The sequence below is a fragment of the Quercus robur genome, chromosome 6 (genome assembly GCF_932294415.1).
Source record: "Quercus robur chromosome 6, dhQueRobu3.1, whole genome shotgun sequence".
NCBI lineage: Eukaryota > Viridiplantae > Streptophyta > Magnoliopsida > Fagales > Fagaceae > Quercus > Quercus robur.
The window spans coordinates 48,071,454-48,093,210 of NC_065539.1; the positions used below are offsets into that span (position 1 = coordinate 48,071,454).

Here is a 21,757-nt window from a genome sequence, read left to right on the forward strand (position 1 = left end):
TCTTGCTTGGGTATGTCTTCTCTCTCTCTCTCTCTCTCATTTTGGTCCAAAGGTTGGGATTCCTAGCTTTCTGTCCATAAATTACTTATCTAGATATATAGTATGGATTTAGTGCCCGCTATAGGAAATATAGCCTCTGATATAGAGCTTTAAAGACTCGAGTTCTTTATAGCACGTTTGGATAGTAGGATTTTTTTTTTTTTTTTTTTTAATGAAAAAAAAAAATTCAAGGACTTGAATTTGGATTTGCCACTTTTATCCAAAATCAATGGATTTGAAATCAAAACATTTCAAAACTATTGATTTAAAATTCAAATTCAAATGCAACGTTAGTGTTTGGCAATATCTACTAAAATAGCTTTTAAAGTACTCTTTTGGGCAATTTCTACCGAAAGAGCTTTCAAAGGGAAAAGTACTCTTTTTGGAAGTGAGTGAGTTAGGCGGCCTTTGGGAAAAAGTACTCTTTTTGGATCAAAGCAACCAAGAACATTAGCCAAGCCAATGGGTAACTCTATGAGTAGGTCTACTTGCCCAAACTAGACTACATTAATCTAGGTTCAATGTAAGACGCTTCTATGTTATCCACTTATCCATAATAGTTTCTACTTTCTACTTCCTAGGAAGATTCGAGTGACCATTTAGATCTTCCATATAAATAATGGAGTCAGGTGTTGAAGGTAGGATTTTGATATCAGGTATTGGCATAGGGCGTGGATACTAAATTGCATGGCAAGAGCTATTGGGATTTGGGGTTTGCCTTTCTTCCTTATCATTTGATTACCTCTCTCGAAGCCTAATCCTTCTCACATTTTTTAAATCCCATCATTTATAGATAGTTTAAAATTAAACCTTATAATTTAGGATTTCAAATTAAACCCTAAAATTTTAAATCTACTCTGATTCAAACTTTCTCTTTATCTCTTGTCCTGTTACCAATAGAAGGAGTTGGAGTTTGACTCAAAATGACTTAAAAGTTCAGAATTTAATTTGTAAATTTAAAAACTTTAGGTTTAAATTGCAATTTCCTGACCCCCCCCCCCCCCCCCCCCGCTTTTTTTTTTTTTTTTTTTCACTTTTTAAATAAAATGAAAAGTTCACCTTCTAAGAATTTCTTTGTCATTAGTATGAAACTTTTCACTCACATTTTCAAGCATGGTAGCAAGCATGCATAACTATGTACAAGTGAGATTTAAAAAAAAAAAAAAAAACTATGTACAAGTGAGCATCTCTCTCTCTCTCTCTCTCTCTCTCTCTCTCTCTATATATATATATATATATCCATTCCAATTGAGATCTTTGAGTGCTAATCAAGTGCAGTGCCAGTAGGCGGAGAACGTTGGCAATAAAAGCCCATGTTGCTATATACCAATTTTGAAGCTATGGCTCGCATAAAATATCTAGTTTGGGCCCATGCTAAATAATATGGTATTTTACATAAGTTTTTTCTTTGATAATTTTGACAGAGTTGCAACCAATTATAACTTAATAAGTTAGGGCTTAAATTATCCAACATGTCAATCAATATGATTTAAATAAAATTCTGATTGCCGAGCCTTGTTACGTAGGGTTGTACCAAGTGGGGTATTAAAGTAGTTGGATTTATGTGATGAGCTTCGATGTAGTTGGCTTTTGAAGGAAGATATTCTATTAAACACCAGAAGATATTCTGTTAAACACTCCATGCATACGGGATCCAAACTAAATTCTCATATCTCTTTCTTTCACCTTCCCCTATGCATGTGCCTGGCCCATTTTCTCCTACACATGGGCGGCGCTACAGCCAGCCCAAGGGGTTCATTTGAACCCCTGACTTGGCCCAAAAAAAAAAAAAAAATTATATGTAAATTTTTTTTTACCCCTAAATAAAAAATTTGAACACCTTGAATCTAAATTTTGTTTAAACCCAGCTACAATAAGTTTAAATATAATTATCTTAGTTCAACTTTCACAATAATTTTACAATAATGGTTTAGTGGTACTCCCTTCATCCCAATTTATTTATCCCGTTTCAAAAATTCAACTTTTTAAGGGAACATTATTTATTATGTATTCTATTGTATAAAAATGTGTAAGTTTTCAAATCTATCCTTAAATAAATTTATCAAAAATGGTTTTGGAAATAAAGTAGGGGCATAATAGTAACAATAATTAATTAATGGTTTTTAATTTTAGAAATAAGACAATAATTTAGGACATCCCAAAATGGAATAGATGACAAACAAATTGGGACGGAGAGTATGTTGTAATTGGTTTTTATCTAGACTCACAACTGACATCAATTTTTTACATACCTTTAACGACTTACCACCTAGATTTTATTATGAAAGTATTGTGTCAATTCTTCGTTAAACAATATAAATAAATAAACCTTCTCTCCGAACTATTCCTAACTCCGACACTATTGACTTCCCTAGAAAAGAATTCTTGGAGTCGCCACTACTCCTACATTACATTCTAGCCCAATAAATTTCCCTTGCTTATAAATTAATAAGGACTTTCTTTCCTTATTTGTGTGCGATTACAAATTTGATAACACACTAACTACTCAATTACTCCATTAAACTCTCGTATCTTTTTCAATAAATTTAATTATCAACTTATTATTTATTTCATAAAAAAACTTATTATTTATTAAAATATTAAAATATCAATCCTCCAACAATAAGACTATGCATATGCATTATTTAAACAATCATACGATTCACTTAAAAATGCGTGGGAATAATTTACATATAAATGGTCTCTTTAATCGCTACATAATATAACCTCCACTTCAGTTTGGAGCCAAACTTTTCTCTTCCTTAAAATGCCAATTTTTTATTATTCCTTGTCTTCTATACTCTCACACAAAACTCTTTTTCTCCCTCACTGGCCTCCCATTTCACCCTCTCTTTCTCACACTTTCAACATTAATTTCATATATTAAAGGCCAACTGATTCTGATATGAAATTCATGTTTTACGGAGGAATTTCCAAATTTGGGAATATCGTTTTAGGAGTTTGATGAGGGAGGAAGCTGAGACTTTTGGCAGTGATTAAGAACAAATGGAGGATTATAGAAATTAATGCAGATCCAAGCAAGCAAATCCCAAGACGAATAAGGGTGCAATGGAGTTGAAAGTATTGCTAGTGCTATGGTGGTAAAGTCATGGGAACCAAATCTTTCTTTGGATTTAGGTTTTTTTGAGAACCAAACGTTTTTTGGAGTAGGTGGAATTAAATTTGAGATCTCTTATTCAACCATTAGAGACTTTACTAGTTGAACTAATTGGAACTTACTAGTCTATCCACATTTAACAAGTGAAATAGGTAATATGTATGAACAATGTACACTAACAAGTGCACGCTAATAATTGCCTAGAGAATTTAGCTAAAAATTACAAGATTTTTACTAAGGAGAATGTTAACAAGCACCGGAGGGTGCTTGTTAAGGTTCTCCTTAGTGGGTCCCACATAAATAAAAAATTGAGTAAATTAGAGAAAAAGCATGACATGACTTGTAAGGAAAAATTGGACAAATTTGCCCTCTTAATATGGGACATAACTGGCATTGGCTGAGGGCTCTTTTTTCTTTGGACAAAATTGCCCTCTTAACACATTTCCCTCCATTTTACTTTTTATTTCCCACCAAATCTTATTTTACCAATATTTTACCATCCACTTTCTTTCACTTTACCAATATCAATTTCTTCCCCTTTACCAAATATCAAAGAGAAGAAAAGATGAAGAAATGTCAATAAAGGATTGAGGAATAATTAAACAAGGTATCACTATTGTATTTTAGTTTATTCATAGTTATTTTTAAAAAATAGGTTAAAATTAATATGTTGTTAATTTTTGTTTTTGATACATGTATATTGTAGCACTAATGGACGGGGATGTAGTTGCAAAAGATTGCTTTAACTTAAATGAACCACTTCATGAAGGTATTGTAATTTTATTTTAGTTGTGATTTACATTTCATTTATCATAGAATATTTTTAAACTCTTGTTTTTATATAGCACCAAAATTAATATGATGTTAATTTTTATTTCTAATACATGTATTATAGCATCTATGGATGGGAATGTAGTTGCAAGTGAGAGTCACTACTTTACTCCAAAATATTGTTTTAACTTAAATGAACCCCTTTAAGAAGGTATTATAATTTTATTTTATTTATACATTTACATTTCATTTATCATAGAATATGATATTTATATTTTAAACTCTTGTTTTAATATAGCACCAATGGATGACAATATAGATGCAAGTGAGGCTCATCAATTTGTTCCAATGGATTGTTTTGACTTAAATGAATTGTCTCAAGAAGGTATTATTATTTTCATTTTATTTGTAATATAATTTGTAAGGACGCAATTTAACTCCCCAGCCCAAAAGATGTATGGACTTAGGTCCAAAAAGCCCTAAAACAATGAATTTATAGAGAGTGAGTTGGAAATTTAGGCTCTAATGAGTTGGATAGTTATTATGGTAGATTCAAATGACAATAAAATAAGAACAGGCAGGTTATATTTAAAGAAAATCGCCCTCGGCACGATCCGAGGAGATTAGTTCTTGTATATCTTCCGGATTAGGTTACAAGTCCGGTCCTTGTTGTTGCAGTCCTTTCTTTCTCCATTTTTTGGATCCACAACTATCAGGGTCTATCTTCTATTTTATACTATCCTTTCCCACTTATTCCCACCTTCCACGTGTAGATTTAGATTAATAGTTCTGATACTTGTCCCATCAGCCCTTCCCTAAAGTCTTTGGGAGTAACTGTAAGGCTGAAAAGCACGGTTCAGTCAGCTGCAGAGCATTCAATGCCATGGTAGCAGCTTTATCTTATATATTTTATAGTTTTCCTTTGTCCTGTTCCTTCTTAATACTTATCTTCTTCCATGGAATGGTCCAAAATGTTGCTCTTTATGGCAGGCCATGCCCTCTGTCCTTGGCATTGCCTAGCCGAGGAGGGATTCTTCCTCGTTTTCCCCCCAGGGTGGCTCTGATCGGATTCCGTTTCTTCCCTTATTAGCACAAACTCTTCTGGAAGTGTTTACCCCTCCTCGGATTGTTTAACATTCTCGGATTGGGCCCCTAGCCCAATATATACATAGATATAGGCTCCCTGGCCTTTCACCCCTACATAATTCATATATCACATAATATGATGTTGATTGTTTTTTTAATTTTTGTTTTAATATAGCACAAGTTGATGATGATTTGATTGCAAGTGAGGTTCATAGAAGTGTTTCAAAGAATTGTGTTGAATTAAATGAGCTTCCAAATGATGGAAAAATTAATAATACTTATGGAAATGAAATTATTGAAGAACATGAAGATATAAATTTAATAGAAAATAAGTTTGAGCCTTTTGTTGGTCAATGTTTTCCTAGTGAAGAAGAAACTTTCGTTTTCTATAAAAATTATGCAAATCGATATGGTTTTACAATTCAAAAAGGTTGTACTGAGAAAAAAAAAAGAGAAATAGTAAGATGTGATTTCTTTTGTCATCGACAATGTAAACAACCACTAAAAATAGTGGATCCATCTAAGGAGCAACGAAATAGGAAGTCTTTAAAACGTGGATGTAATGCTCATTTAAGTATCATTTTGAGAAAGTCATTTGATATTTTTCCTCGAGAATGGCATGTCACTAAGTTTGTTGTAGACCACAATCAGGATTTGTTCTCCCTTTTGGAAGTGTGATTTCTTCCAGCCAATTGAGTTATCACTATAGATGATGAAAAACGCATTTTCTTATTGAAAGAAGTTGGACTTTCAATTAGAGAGGTAATGCGTGTTATGGAACTTGAGAGGCATTTGAAACATGGACAACTTCCATTTTTCAAAGGGATATTCGTAATCTTTATGTGAAAATGAGGAGGAAGAATGCAAAGAATGATGCCATAAATCTTCTACAATTTTGCAAAGTTGCTAAAGAAGAGAACTCTAGATTCCAATATGCATTTACAACCGATGAAGAAAATAGATTGGAGCATATTTTTTGGTCACCTACTTATTGTTTTGATTGGTACCAAAAATATGGAGATGTGGTTGTTTTTTATACTACTTATAAGGTGAATGCTTATGATATGCCTTTCAGTATTTTTGTTGGTGTCAATAATCATGGAAAGACAATTCTCTTTGGTTGTGCACTTCTTCAAAATGAAACAACAAGTGTCTTTCGATGGTTAATGGAGGTACATTCTTTATCTTATAAATTTGTACAATTATTTTTTAAATTTTATTTGATTAATTAGTAGAATAATTACGTATATCCTTTGAAATATCTTCATGTTTTAGTAAATTCGTATTTGATTAGCAGACTTTTGCATGCTTAATGAGGAATCAACCCAAGGCAATTTTGACGGACCAAGATCCATGGATTACAAAGGCAATATCAAAAGAATTGCCGGCTACAAAGCATGCGTATTGTACATGGCATATTACCGCTAAATTTAGCGGTTGGTTTACATCAATTCTTTGTAATTAATATTCAAATTGGTGCGTGGACTTCTATAAGTTATACAAGTTAAAGTCATGTGAAGATTTTGACAATCAATGACTTTAAATTATGATAAAATAGGACATGCTCTCTACCAAACATGTAATTGGTTTATATCAAATCAAGCACTTTTGGGTACCATGTTACATTCGTGGGCAGTTTTTTGGTGGAATGACAACAACTGGAAGATTGGAAAGTATAAATGCATTTATTAAACGGTTTGTTAGTTCTCAAATAAACTTGATTCAACTCATCAAACAAGTAACTCATTATTTACCATTGATTTCTTTTGTTGTATATATATTTTTTGTTAATATTTGTAGTCTTCATGTGTCATACAAAAGTTTTTAATTTATTTTACTATTTGTAATTTTAGGTTGATCTTCCCATTGACGATATTGAGCAAACACAATCACATGATACGATGTTGGAGACATATAGAGGTTCTTCTTAAAGATGAATGTCATCGTTAGAAGACCAAGCACATAGTGTTTTGACACCATATGCTTTTAAGATTTTTCAAGAGGAATTTGGGAGAGCAACACAATATTCAGTGATTCAAGAAAATGGTATTGGATTTGTGCTACAATATTATAAAGATGAAACTAGTCAAAGGCACAAAGTATTATGGGATGGTAAGATGATATATTGTAGTTGCAAAAATTTTGAATTTTGGGGTATACTTTGTCGTCATATACTTAGTGTATTCCTTCATAAAGATTGTTACCAAATTTCATCCTTGTATTTACCACCACGTTGGTGTCGTGAAGCATCATTAAGTGAAAATGAATTGCTAGTGGTGGATGATGAAAATTTAGTGGACAAGGAAAATATGGTTGATGCTAATGTTAATGATATGATTGATGGAGATTGCTTCATTAATTGTCCTCCGCTTTCAAAGACAAAAGGTCGTCCGAAGCAAAAACAAATGAAAGGTGGAAGATAATTAGGAAAGAAAAAGAAGTCTTGTGGCCTTTGCAAGCATTTTGGCCATAACATCTCAACATGTCCGGAGAAAGATAATTGTACTTCCTCAAATGGTGCCAAAAAAAGAAAAAAAATGTACTTCAAGTGAAATTGGATTGAATCCAATATTTTCTTTGAAATGTTAGGCACAAACTCTTGAACTTGTAAAAGAAAAAATTATGACAATATTGTGTTTGTTAATTTTGACAATATTGTGTCATTGGACAATATTAATTTTGACAATACAATGCCATTGTTAATTTTGACACTTCTCTTTTTTTTCTTTTTTTTTTCTTTTTTTGGTTTTACATTTCCATTTTGACAATATTATGCCAGTTAATATTCACTTTATCATTTTCAATATTATGTCATTTTACTAAAACACTTCTTTCTACCTCTTTTTTTTTTTTTTTTTTAATGAATTTACTTAAATTTTTATAAGGGATTCAATAAATACTAATTTAAATTAAATATTCTTGAAGAAATTTAAATCATGCTTAAATTGCCCATTTATAAGGGATTCAAACCTAAACTCTAATCCATGCTGATATTACATTGTTAGTCCCTAATATTTATCTACCAGTGCTTTAGTCCCTAAAGTATCAAGTGAATTTTATTGGTCTTTAAAGTATCAACTTTGACAATTTAATGTATTTGTTATTGTTTTAACTTTCTTTTTTGGTGTACCCATAGCATAAACAATTCAATCAAAATTAATATTTTTCTTCAGGTTAAGGAGTATTTTCAATTCTACCCACCATAGTCAGGTTGAAAAAAGATCTAACCCAACCTAGCCCACCTAGATCAGGTTCGAATTTAAAAAAAAAAAAAAAAAAAAATTGATTGAGCATTCAAACAATACCAATACAAACAACACCAATACAAATAAGAGAAAATTTATAATCTAATAAGCCTGAGCCTACTACCAAACTAACATAAACTATTTTATTAGTGCTTCAAGGTTAGTAGGATATCATACAGTTCTATCCTAACTCAGTTGGTAAACAAAAGAATAAATAATAAAATTACATGATATTTTTTAAAAATATATATTAAATATAGGTGGATAGGGTTAGGCAAATTTACTGACTCACCAACCTCTAAAAACTAACCCAAACCGATAGGTTAGGTTGAATTAGTTCGGTTTTGGCAGATTGACGACTTGGTTGACACCCCCAGCCTCTTATAGTAGAATAAATAAAGGGTAAAGAGTTGAAAAAGAAAATTTAAAATTTGAGTTTCCTTTAATGCGGTTGTGAATTTATGTTCTCTTATCCTTCCTTATTTGTTTGGTTACAAATCTTCGTTTTCTTTTTTTGTGTTTTAATTTCTTAATTGATCTTCCTATATTTTTTTCATTAATGGTAGATAAAAAAATATTAATGTCACTAGTAGATCCAGATAAGAACTAATAACAATTTATTGCGTAGACTTTATTATGAAATAGTTAAGAAAATATTGTGTAAGTAGCACAAAAACCACAAAAACTTTTATTTTATTATGCATAAATTTTTTTTTAGGAAATAAAGTGCATATATTATGCATAATTTTAAACCACAAAAACTTAGAATTTAAAACATTTATTGATGATATAACTATTGACAATAAAATGTGACAATATTTTCATAATACTTTTTGTTTTTAGTTGTGGTCAATCCTAATCTAATATTTTATTATATTATTTTCACATATGAAAGATTTGACAAATCAACTATTGTGAAAATTTTATGATAATATGTTGTTTTGTAATACAATTTGTAATTTTTATTTTGTAAAATTCCTTTCATGATAGACACGTATCCCATCAAGCCACCTTTTACTTTAATTTATTTATTTTTACTTCTCCTTTTTTTCTCAACCACATGTTTTGTTTCACCCTTACACTTATTACCCATCCTTTCTGCTTCTCCTTTCTCATCTTTTAAAATTTTCTCCCATATGAAACTCTTGGCTCAACTTCTTTGTCTTCTATGTTTTTTTTTCACAGCTTTCTTTTCTAACTTAGTTCGTCTCCTCCTTGATTTCCCCTCCATCAACCCAGTTCGTCTCCCTCAAAAAAATTTTATGTTCTCCCATATGTTCTTATGGGTTTTTTTTTTGGATGTACTGATGTTGGTTGTTTTTCTGTGAGATGGTTTTTTTTTTTTTTTTTTTGGGATGTATTGATGTTAAATGTTTCTTGTGAGATGAGTTTTTTTTTTTTTGAATCTACTGATGCTGGTTGTTTCCTGGGGATTGTGATTTTAGTTTTTTTTATTATATTTTTTTATGTTGGTTGTTTCCTATGAGAGGATTGTGATTTCAGTTTTTTCTTTTCTGTAAAGATGTTTGGTGTTGTTTTCCTGTGAAAGACGCATGAGTGCTTGACTAGGCCTGAGTTGGTGAGAGACGTGAAAAGGGTATTTTGGTCTCTTTATTCAATTTTTTTTCTTTTCCTATAGAGCTGACCCACATTTGATAAAAAAAAAAAACACATAAAAGCTGTGTAAAAGACTGCCAAAAAAAAAAAAAAGCTGGGTTACGGTGCCCCGTTAACACAACCTTTTTACTAATGCATGACTTTAAAGTATTTATTAATAAGTTATTTTAAAAAAATTATGAAAAAAAAGTGACAAATTTTTTTTTTGCCAAATTTTTTAATTTTTTATGAAAAGTTTTATAAAATTGATGATTAATACCTAAATTACAAAACCAGATGAATGGTCATTATATGAAAAAGTTACTCGCTCCAATTGACAAATCGGGAAAAAGTGGCGTAAAAATCTATATATGAGAAGCTCTGTGCCACTGACTACTCGACATGCATGTTAATTTGGTCGGAGACATAACTCAGTGTACGTATAAAAAAACACACACACAGCGACTCCCTCATTGGATAAAAGATGCTGACGGTGGAAAGAGACATAGCAGTTCGCCAAATACAACCACCATTAAATTTGACTTTCATTACCTAACATGTGAGTTGTATGCAACTGATTCCTCCTTTGATGATGAGACAACTCACTTGTGTGTCTCACATGCACTCGAAATGGAAATACTTTTTTCCCATATGGTTGTGGATCAAAGCCATGTGACATGCACATTATAGCATGAAATCAACTATGTAGCTTCTCCTTTTGGTGCCAATTAGTGGGAGTTTTCGATCCAAAGAAAAAGAAAATAGCAACTTGGAGCAGGAAATTTAAAATTGACACTAGTACAATAAAACTAGTCTCTTAATACAACTCATTTCTACTCAAAAATCAATCATCACAATAGCTTACAGTCACAATATTGAACGAGACAATAACTACATACATTGTATCATATGCTGTAAAGAATGAAAGATTAGCATCAACAAGGAGTGGGAAGCTACAACAATTATGGATTTCATGTAGCCCTTAAGTTACTACTATATCTTAACTGGCTGCATACACCAATATGCAGCTAAAACCTGCAAAAACAATATTCAAATATGAAACCAAGAATTTAGATTCTGCAGAGGAAGCCGGCATTGACCCAGATGGCGACAATGCAGAGTCGGGTCCAAGTAAATCCAACTCGTCCGGATTTGGAGGGCTTGGGCTTGAAGGAATGGTGGGTATGGATGATCCAGTTGAAGTAGGGACTTCACCACCAGGAGAAGGCAAAAGTGGAGCAATGTCAGGGGATATTTCTTGGAAAGGAGGAAGAGATGGAGGAGAGTTTGTCAAGAATGATGGTGTAGTTGAGATAGTGTTGGAGGCATCAGAATTAAGGTTCGGAGATAAAGAAAGCAAAGGTGAGACCATGAAAGCCATGATGATGTTGATGAGTGCTCCTAAATGAAACCAAAAGGAGGCCATTCTAATCATGAAGAAATCAATTTCACCCTTATTGGAGGTTGTTATATACTTAAAAAAAGTAATGAATATTTTCCTAAGGAAAAGCAGAGGAACTTTGGTGAATGTAACTATGTGGGCTATAATGGAAGTTATGATTTGGGGCCTTAAAAAGGTATGACTACTAAGTTCTAGGTAGGGCCAAGTGCCAAATGGTTAGTGGTTAAGGGATGAAGATGAGAAAAAACAGGTTGGCATGTATGGGAAAGAGACAATGATCATTAGACTTTTGTAGTGATTTGTTTGGTAGTATAGGATTTCCTTTTTGCCTTTTAGCCCGTGATGGTGGGCTCTCCCTGAATTAATAATCAATTGGAATCCTAACGCCTAATCCATCCATCTAGTTGATTATGAAAATGACAAAATCCACAACCAAAACCAAAGTAAGATAAAATGTCACATCATTCATTGCAGGTCATTGGAGATGCTAGAAAAGAGTATTTGGAACCAGTAAATTTACAAGTTTGCAATACACGCAAGCGCTATTCTAAGTTGTATTAGATTTTCCACGATTATTCTAAGTTAAAAATGAGCTGTAAACTTAAGAGTGTTCAGATTGTATTCGTGTTTGATCACATATGTATTTGATTAATTCATTGGTAAGAAAATACAGACAAACTAAAAATATTTAAAAAATTATCAGAGAATTTTGTAATTCTGCATAGAAAAACAACTAATTGGAGGGTGAAAATTTTTATAAGGTAGATGAAAACTTTATGAACATCAAACTTTAATCAAAGGTAGTAAGTCCTACTGTTTTGAAATTATGAATAGAAAACCAACTAATTGGAGGGTGAAAATTTTGTATTAGGTAAATGACGACTTTATGAACATCAAACTTTAATCAAAGGTAGTTAAATACTAGTACTGATAATATTTGCAGTCACATGGGACCTTAAGACACTGCATACCCATGAGGGCCATGACCCAACCCATTTAAAGACAAAAAAAGTAACCTCTCCCCTAGCCCCAAATCACGGGATTTCACCAAATTGGTCATCATTTAGCAGCCTATAGATGCCAAAGGTTGTCTCTTCAAGTTCATAAAATGAAATTGAAAGATACAATATATGCCAAACTGCCGATGCCAAAGCATGCGGTGGGTGCTGATGGAATGCATGAACTGTGACTTTTTACTACAGGGAAAAGAAAATACTATTGGATAACTGTTCTCAACAAAAAATAAAATAAATAACAGTACCAGTAACAGAGATGCTTCCATTGCCTTTATCCAATGGAACTGAGCATATTTAATTCCTATAAAAAAAAGTAAATATATTTCATTTTATACCGACATCACCATAGCTTTGAAGTTTGAACAAAAGAAGAAAGGAAAGACTACAGTGATTTGATTGAATCAATATTAAGTGAATTCTAGAAAGAAAAAAAATTCAATTTAATATGTCAAGAAAGATACAAAGTATACTTAAAATTATACAATTGAGCTATGAGCAAAAATGTATAACATTATACAGAAAAATTTTGACATCCTGAAGCATGTCTAACGTTTTCACAAATCAATGAATGTTCACTATACCTGCAAACAAGAAGCAATCAACAGATTGAGAAACCATAAATTTTATGAAACAAAACAATAGATTAATGAAACAAATATACTACCTTGAGAACATCAATGATCAAACGCACCGAGGTAGCCGCTGCAGTTCCAATGCCACATTCAAAGCAGCATTGGCTAAAGCAGGTACACCTGAACTTTTAAGTTCAGATACAATAGCTTCAACCCTTGAAATCTCATGTACAGAAATTGATAATATCATTGCTTGTGAGAGATATTGCCTACAAGAATAACCAAGAGCATGCAACACCCGCAGCACAAGCAAGCGAGAGGTGGCCCTGCTTGAAGACTCGAGAATTGCACTAACCTTAGGGAGATTAGTCAGAAGACCAGTGGTGGCTTCCCTTGGAGCTGCCTTAAGCAACAATACCACACATTCAGAGGCTATATCTGCAACATTTGCTTCATGGGACTCGCTTAACTCCAGCAGTACACCTACATTGCTACCAAAGTCCATAATGTCTCTTATGCTTTGCTGCTGATCGACTACACTGTTTGCCTCCGCAGAACCATCACTTAAGAGATTTGGTTCTTTTGTGTAGATGAAACCTTTTCTGCTGCTGATTGATCGTAGAAGGAAAGCCCTACACAGGCCAAGAGTTGGTTCAAGAAAATCCTCCATATCCTTTGCATAAACAAATTCCAAGAGGTTTCCAATCCTCCTGACTACTTTTAGTTGGGAGAGTAATTTGGATTCCATTTCAGGAGCAGATGCCAGAGCCAGACACAGCTTGACATTGTTTACATTTGCACTGGAGAGATCACCGAGCAAAAACTCAAAGCATTGCGAAACTATCTTCAGATGTAGAATGTTTGAAATTCTAATGTAGTTAAACTCAATGAACATCACAAGAAGCTTTTGTGCATACATTGGAATGGGATCTTCATCTTCAATCAAAGCAGGGTAGAGAGGGAGGAAATGTGTATTAGCTATGAACTTCAAATCTTCTGATCTTTGCTCATCATTAAATGGTTCGTCAAAAAAAATGACCATTACATCAAACAAAATTTTCAGGCACAAAAATCTGGCATCACCATCCTTGTTTCCCTTATACAGAACAGCTAAGCTGGGGAGAATTTCACAAATGAAAATGAAAGGGTTTTCAAGAATTACAGGGGACTCTTCTGTCACAGATTCAAGAACTCGAAGAAGGGTTATTTGGAAGTCATCCCTGCCCTGGAAATCAAATAATAAAGGCAAATTGCATATTAGATCAACGTCAAATCATTATTTTTTGGTCAAGGTTAGAAGTTCACCATATAGCCAAGATAATTGTGTCAATCTCATCCTACAAATCATTTCCGATTGCCATGAGCTTTTTCATTTAGTTTTTAACTTATTTTGTTTATATATAGCTTCTTAAAACCTCACATTTTCGAATATAAGTATACTTTAACCCATTTTCAGCAAAAGCCAAAGAAGCTGATGCCAAACGAATACTAGTTAAAGATATCTACCTAAGGACCATTTCATGTTTTTTTAGTGATTAATTTAGCAAAAAGTGGTTCACTAAACATGGCAGACTTGTGCAGTCAGTTTACCAATCACATCCACCACTACTTCATCTTACCAAGACAGTATTCAAGCCCCTGGCAAGTTGCACATTTTCCAAGTTTTCAGACATTGACTGTTGAAAGAGCTAGCCAACTATACAGATTTTAGCATCAGTACTCCTTGAAACTTTAACAGAAATGCAACTCAACTCAGATGAGAAATGAGGCTATCTTGTCAAATGCAGAAACTATATATAATTAAAATTGGAAAATGGCTCAGCTGCAGCCACCTACCTGAAATGGGGTCTCAACAAGTTTGATTAAATTTGCCAACTGCTGCAGGACATGATGGCTGACTACCTTGCGCTTAAAAGATGAGCTCCCAAGTAGATGAAGAACAACAGGAAACATATGAATATTAGTCTTTGGAGCAGTTCGACTGCTGAGAGCAGAGATATGCCCATGGCGCCTTCCTGCCATTATTTGCTGAATATCTCCAGTTATGGTATCCAATAAACCTGGTATGGTGGATGCCACAACATTCACAAATGCATCTAAACACTGCTTCACAAAGTTGTCCTTCTCTTTTGCTAGCCTGTCCACAGCAGAAAGCAACCTAGCATTGCACAAAAAGTGTGGCAGCCATCTCCTACCATTCTTGCAAAGGAGAGCCACAAATACAAGTGCCTTTCCCTTCAAAACTTCACTACCCTGCTCAATGAGAGACAAAAGGCTCGGGACAAGGTTCTTATCCTCCGCCAAAGGTAGAAGATACCGACCAATGCTAGTGAACATATGGCTTCCAAGCATGGCCATGTTTAAAAGGTTCAAGCTAATTTGCTGCTCACGTGGACTGCCCTTGACAAGGGCAGATGCAATTTCCTTGAAGGAAAGTTTCTCTATAACTGATTGAATGCTAGAAGGATTGAAACGAACCAAGCGGACCAAACATGATCCTGCTGTGAGTCTCATGCTCTCCTGTTTCCCTGAAGCCCTATATATATAGCTCACATTACTAATCACATCCTGACTGGTGAAACGAGCTCCCCAATGCCCTCCTTGACTGCAGATATTCTCAATTGTCCTCAATGCATAAAGTTGAGTCATATCATCCTCACCTTTTCGTAATATTGATGACACTAATGAAATCAATGAATTTGAAACCTGCCCCAAGGAATGTGAGTTATCTATAAAGAAAATGATGTAGAAGAACATGAAGATTGCACAAAGGACTCAACACCATCTCTATAAAGTAAAAGTTATCTTAGTATATCATTCATGAGACTTCAAGCGATAGGTAGATATGTTACAATTTTTTTTACTTAAAGAATTGAAGAGTCAAATTTAGATTAATTAAGCACCAAACAATTTGGCACACACACAAAGGTTATGGCAATCAAATAGGAAGCTAACCTGCCAGCCAGATGTGGATTTATAGTCCTTTGATGGAGATTCAGGTGGATTATTATCTCTAGTTTGATCATTTTGAGTTGATATATAGAATAGCAGCTCACCTAAAGCAGCCATAGAAAACCTCCTCACTTTATCCTGCTTATCCCTAAGGCCATCAGAAAGTGAACCTAAAATCCCAGAATTAGCCAAATCATCTTCAATAAAAGTTGAATGCCTTATCAGCAAGCCAACCAGTGATGCAAGTTGAACACGTAAAGCAGAGACCTTGGATTGTCTGAGCATTTTAACAAGAATGAGCATTATTGGCCCATTAGTCAAGATATTAGCTGCATCAGCACTAGTGCTCAACATCTCAAGGTATCTGATCACATTCTGCTTCTCCCCAATGCTAGTGTTCCCACTAAAAATGGATGTAATCCTACCATTCAGGGCATCCAACTGCTCTTTAGGCATCTTCACAAAATCCGATGCTTGTAAGGCCTCAAAAGGAAGTGAAGGAATCACCTCCAATAGTTTATCAGCTTTTCTGCTAGGCATTACAGGTCTGACTGAGAGATCAGATGGATGCCAAAAAACCTGGGAAATGTTATTAGAAGATTTTGAAGAATCAGAGTCAGGGACCGATCCTGAACCATCTTTAATTCTCTGATTTTTAAGCTGAGGACTGACACTGGGAGGGGTAGCAGCCACTTCAATATGCTCTGAAGATGATTCCTGGTCCAGTGGTTTTGATTCATCTGAGGCAGGCATATTAACAGGAGTATCAAATTGATGTGTGTTATTTTCAACATCTTCTACCTTCCCCTGATGCTGATCCTGACTTGACATCTTGTCTTCGGGCGTACAAGTAATGCTATCAGATTCATCATGTGCCTCATCTTCAGTATTTTCATTAAAATCAAGTTCCATATCGGTATTCTCAATTTTGACTTCAGCATCATTTTCAGAGCCATTAGGCAACGGCCTCCTGTAGTTTTCCTTCTCGTTCTCCCTCTGTAAGTTTGTCTTTGCTATTCTTGAAAGTCTTAAAAGATTCACACCTCTAGTGGCACTAGGACGGTTTTTCTGCTTCTCCTCAACTACTCTACCAGAAGCCTTGGTCTGAGTTCTGCGGCCACTTTGTGTACCCTTGATTGGTGTCTCATAGCCTCTTGGTCCTAAAACAGAATTCTCATCCTGTTTCGGAGCCCCTTGTACATCTTTTTCACGGTACTTAGGAGGGGTCTTGTTTTGGAGAGATTTATCGCCATTACGTTCTGAAAGACATGGTCTAGCATATTGTTCTATCATGTTAGTGAAAGCAGGCTGAGGAGGTAAAGGCACTGGAGTGAATCTAGTTCTCCAAAAAGCATGTCCACAAAGCTCAGGCCATTGAATTCTTTCTGCTGGATCTTTTACTAGCAAAGAATTGATTAGATTGACAAAAGGGCGGCTTGGATTACCCGGGAGAGGTGGAACTGGATCTGAGAGGATGGATTTTACTAGTTGAGTAAATTCTCCCCCCATGAAGGGAGGCCTCCCTGCATAACACTCATATAGTACACAACCGAGGGCCCAGAAATCAGATGCATAAGAATGGACACCCCCATCCTCAAACAGCTCAGGAGCCATGTAAAATGGTGTTCCACGTTTAGCTTGCGGCAACTAAACAAGTTCATAAGAATCAAACTACATCAGAAACTGTTTAATAATAGAAAAAAAATGGTAGATGGAGAAATTCAAAATAATTATCATCAAGTCAATTTAAACTTTGTATACAACACCAACTATTGCAATAGTTGGTAAAAACATACCGAGGAAGAAGGAGTTTTCGATATTTCACTTAATTTTCTAGCCAACCCAAAATCACATAGCTGCAAGGCATAATGATACAAGAATAATTATTCAAGTCGATATCATAACCACTGGCAGTAGCCTAACTATACAAGAAAAATAACATGTGAAAGCACCTTTGTACGTCCATTTTCGTCCAATAAGATGTTTGAGGGCTTCAAATCACAATAAATAATTCCCTTGGAATGCAAATACCTGACAATAGAGATGATTTTCTCAACATAGCTCAAGAATAATACATGTACTAACTCTACCCTAAATAATAAAAAGGAAAATCAACGCTAATTTCCATACTGCAAAGCTTTGAGAAGGTCACGTGCAATATCATGAATTGAATCTTCTGGTAGTTGACTATCCTGCATCTCAGTCACGAAAATGTTAGTAATGTGAATCATGCCATTATAAGCATGCTTCAGCTCAGATATTACATACCCATATTGCATATCCTTGTTTCTATGTTAACTGTATAAACCCAGAATAAATGAAAATTTCAAATGATAGTATGACATGGTATTAAAAGTATGCAAATTAAAAGTATTTTGCCACAGCATTGATTATGATATTTCCCCATGCTTTACAGCCAAAGTTTAATGATATATGATCTCTGAATTAGATTAACTCAAAGGGGATAGAGTCAAAGAAAGATGAAGAAACATTGAAGCCAGTGAAATGATGAAACAATTGCATCACTTTAAATTGGCAAGCTTCAAAAAAGCTATAATGCATTGTGCAGGAACTATTATGAGTTTCTAAGAAGAATATGTTACACATCCACACTTTCCCCTTTCCAATGTTCTAGTGATTTATAAACCATAGAAAACACTAATCAGCTTCATTGAAGTCAATCTTATATATATATATAGAGAGAGAGAGATAATAAATTGATAACCATTATTGCCTAATTGAAAAGGAGATAACATTACGAGGGTCATGACCCAAAAGGAGTTGATTGAAAACTAGGACACAAAAATTTGTCTTTGGTACACAAAAACCAGTGTAACAAGGACACTCATAATTTATCGGTTAAGCTCATTAGGCAACAACACCTACATCCACAGTCCACATCCATAGTTAAATCGCATTTCTGAAGATGTTGTATTCAATAACTCATATCTGCATTTGGTTGATGCCCAAGGGTGTGTCCTTGTACATACTTCCTATATAAGCAGTTGGATTACCCACAGCATTATTGATAAAATTAAAAGACCAGAAAACTTCCAAGTCCTTTCCTGCTCAGCCTTTCAAAAGAAATGCATTACCTGACGTAATAAGGTCATGAGATCTCCTCCGACACAGTACTCCAAAACTAACCACAAGTGAGCAGATGTTTCATACCTGATATACAAGTTTAAAGAATGATAGAGATTGTGGGCACATAATAATTCAAATATAAATTCCAAAAGGAAGAACGAAACTGAAATTTCAGAAGCAATCATCTAGTCAAGCGGCTAATTCTGTGTTCCTGTATTTGAACAAGCATTACCACGAGTAAAATTGGAGTACATTTGGGTGATCTAGAGAGTGGAGAACCCTAACCTGCACGCAATGCACCACAAAAGAACAAATCAATTCAAATAAACAAAAAATGCAAACCCATGTGTTCGGATTAAATTATTTTCATCAATTTATTTTGTTTATTGTGTGAAACTATCGCTCTTCCTTCAAAAACGCAATACTTTAAAAGGCTGTACATCGTCTTCTGATGTGAAAATAAACTCCAAACAAAGCCTTATACCATTATATGAACTCATTGTATAGCAAAAGTACTTCCTAAACAAAAACAAAAGGGTAGCTCAATTAACATACTTGTTTGGCATCAAATTAAAAGCAATACTATATTCGATCCAAATTAATATAAATATAAATTCCAGAATTAGTAACTCAAATTGTGATTCAAATAAATAAAATAAAATAAAAATTCACTCCAACCAAACCAAGCATCAACTTGCATTTTCATGGATCAACAAATTTTACACAAATCGGTTCCCAAAAAATGGAAAATCGTTGGCTTACTTCTTGAAGAACCTTGCTCTTCTGCACCTTATCGACGCTCTTAATCGCGAAGTACTCGATGGTCTTCTTCTTTCTACCTTTGTACACAGTCTACAAAATCCAAAATTGGAAACAAACAAACAAACATTAATAAATAAATCAAACTAGGTTAAGTTACTGTAATTGGAAAATTTGAAAATAGAAACTTCGGTTTGAGCAAGAATGGTACCGAGTGTTTGCCTCTGCCAATGGCTTGGTAGATGTGGTAGTGGTTCATTGTGGCTGAGATAGGGTTTCGATTTGAGTTTCAGAGAAAAAGAGAGAGAGAGAGTTAGGAAAATTTTGAGATTGGGAATTTGGGTTTCGATGTGATTATTAGTGTATAAAACACTGCTTTTTACTGTGAAAATTATTGATTGATTGGTCAAATGTGAGAGATGGAGATAGTCAGATTGGGAAACTGTGAGAGTGAGTGAGCGGGAACATAGAGAAATGAATTAAAAATTTAAAATCAATTTTGTAAAATTTGAGCTTAGTTTAGAGGATAAGGTAGGCCTCGTATCCAAACAGGCTTGGATGGGAGTCAAAATCAATACGTTGAAAATTTTGAATTTGTGAGGGGTGTGGGAGTGCGTTGTGGAAGCGGGTACACTGTACGGGTGAACTTGAGTGCCAATTAACGCTCGCCACGTCATTTTGTAACGTGATGGACACGTGATGAGATAGTGTTGTATTCATTTTCTTGTTAAACAAAATTGAGTTTACTTATGGATTATTTGATTAACTTATTTGTTTTCAAATATAATAAATACTAAATTTTAATTGAAATTATCTTATTTGAGTTAATTATATAAAATTATTTTTGTTTTTCAATTTATAAAAATTAGATTCATCAATATTATATATTTTTGAAATTTGTACAAAGTAGTATTTGATTGAATGAGGAAACTTTCAAAATCTATTCTTTAATTGAGTAGATTCTCAAAAAAAAAAAAAAAAATTCTTTAATTGAGTAAATGTTATAGCATAATCATTAATCATAATAATAGTTATTGGAATATTTATCTCAATATATGTAAAGGTCCGTTTGGTAAAAAAAATTAAAAATTGTTTCATGTTATTTAAATGCTCAAACATGTGAGGCCTAAAAGTTATGTTTATTTAAATTATAGCTCTCGCTCTAGGTGATTTAAAGCATATATTTAGAAAACTCCTTCAAATGTGTTTTCATAACTCAAGTAAAAAATTTGAGTGGCATTATTATAAATATTTTTAAAAATGTGGACTCCACGTTGTGTCACCAAAAGTTTTTTTTTTTTTTTTCAAAATTCATACTCATACTAAACACCCAATTGTGTTTTATTAATTTATTTGTTTCCTACCATAATAAAAAATAAATTATAGCATATGAATTAATTAAAAAGATGATTTTGTTGATCAAATTATTAAAAATAGATTCACCAATATTATATTGTTTTGAAGTTTGAGATGGTGTAACAAAGCACTCAAAATCTATTATTGAATTTGAGTTTATATTATGACATAAACATTAATCATAGTAGTTATCAACAAGGTTGGCTCAATGCATTTTGAAGCCTAACCCATGAAGAATTGAGTCCCACCATGGAAATCCTAAAAGGGGCTACCCAACCAAGGACTCTAGTGAAAGTGTTTTCTAGATTTTTTTTTTTTTTTTTCCATTTAACATTATTTTACTAAGTATTTTGTTAGTTGGCATGTTTTCAAAACTAATTTGGAAACTAGCATCTCAAGTGTCTTAAACTCGAGTTTAGTGAAGAAACTTGAGTTTAACAGATTCGAGTTCTATTTGCTAGCAACAGTTGATGTGGAATTTTTAATCCACATGGAAGTTTAATCCACCTGGAACATGAGGCTATAACCCTTGATTTATTTAAATCAAACTTGAGCCCCTAAGGGTAAGTTGCTGAGTTTATATCCCAAAAGAAATCAAGTCTTAGAGACTCGATATTACTTTAAGGAACTTGAGCATCTAAGACTTGAGTTTCATGTGGAAAATAGTCCAAGTCAGCAATCAGAACTCGAGCCTCTAGGGCTTGAGATGCTAGTTTACTAAGGGTGTGTTTGGATACTACTTTTTTTGCTGAAATTGA

General features: G+C 33.7%; 2 protein-coding genes across 2 annotated transcripts; both read right to left on the reverse strand.

The window, feature by feature from the left end:
• Window positions 1-10,655: 10,655 nt before the first annotated feature.
• LOC126689173 (classical arabinogalactan protein 27) lies at window positions 10,656-11,410 on the reverse strand. The gene is given in 2 exon segments (XM_050384239.1): window positions 10,656-10,887; window positions 10,889-11,410. Coding segments are annotated over 2 exon segments (441 nt in total). The 5' UTR covers window positions 11,291-11,410; the 3' UTR covers window positions 10,656-10,848.
• Window positions 11,411-12,680: 1,270 nt separating this feature from the next.
• LOC126689174 (serine/threonine-protein kinase RUNKEL) lies at window positions 12,681-20,118 on the reverse strand. The gene is made up of 11 exons (XM_050384240.1): window positions 19,855-20,118; window positions 19,647-19,736; window positions 19,117-19,169; window positions 18,893-18,968; window positions 17,928-17,989; window positions 17,750-17,828; window positions 17,594-17,653; window positions 15,801-17,444; window positions 14,682-15,551; window positions 12,938-14,070; window positions 12,681-12,854 (listed from the first exon to the last, which is right to left on the reverse strand). The coding sequence occupies exons 1-10, from the start codon at window positions 19,900-19,902 to the stop codon at window positions 12,955-12,957; spliced, it is 4,098 nt and encodes a 1,365-aa protein (XP_050240197.1). The 5' UTR covers window positions 19,903-20,118; the 3' UTR covers window positions 12,681-12,854; window positions 12,938-12,954.
• Between the last annotated feature and the right edge of the window lie 1,639 nt (window positions 20,119-21,757).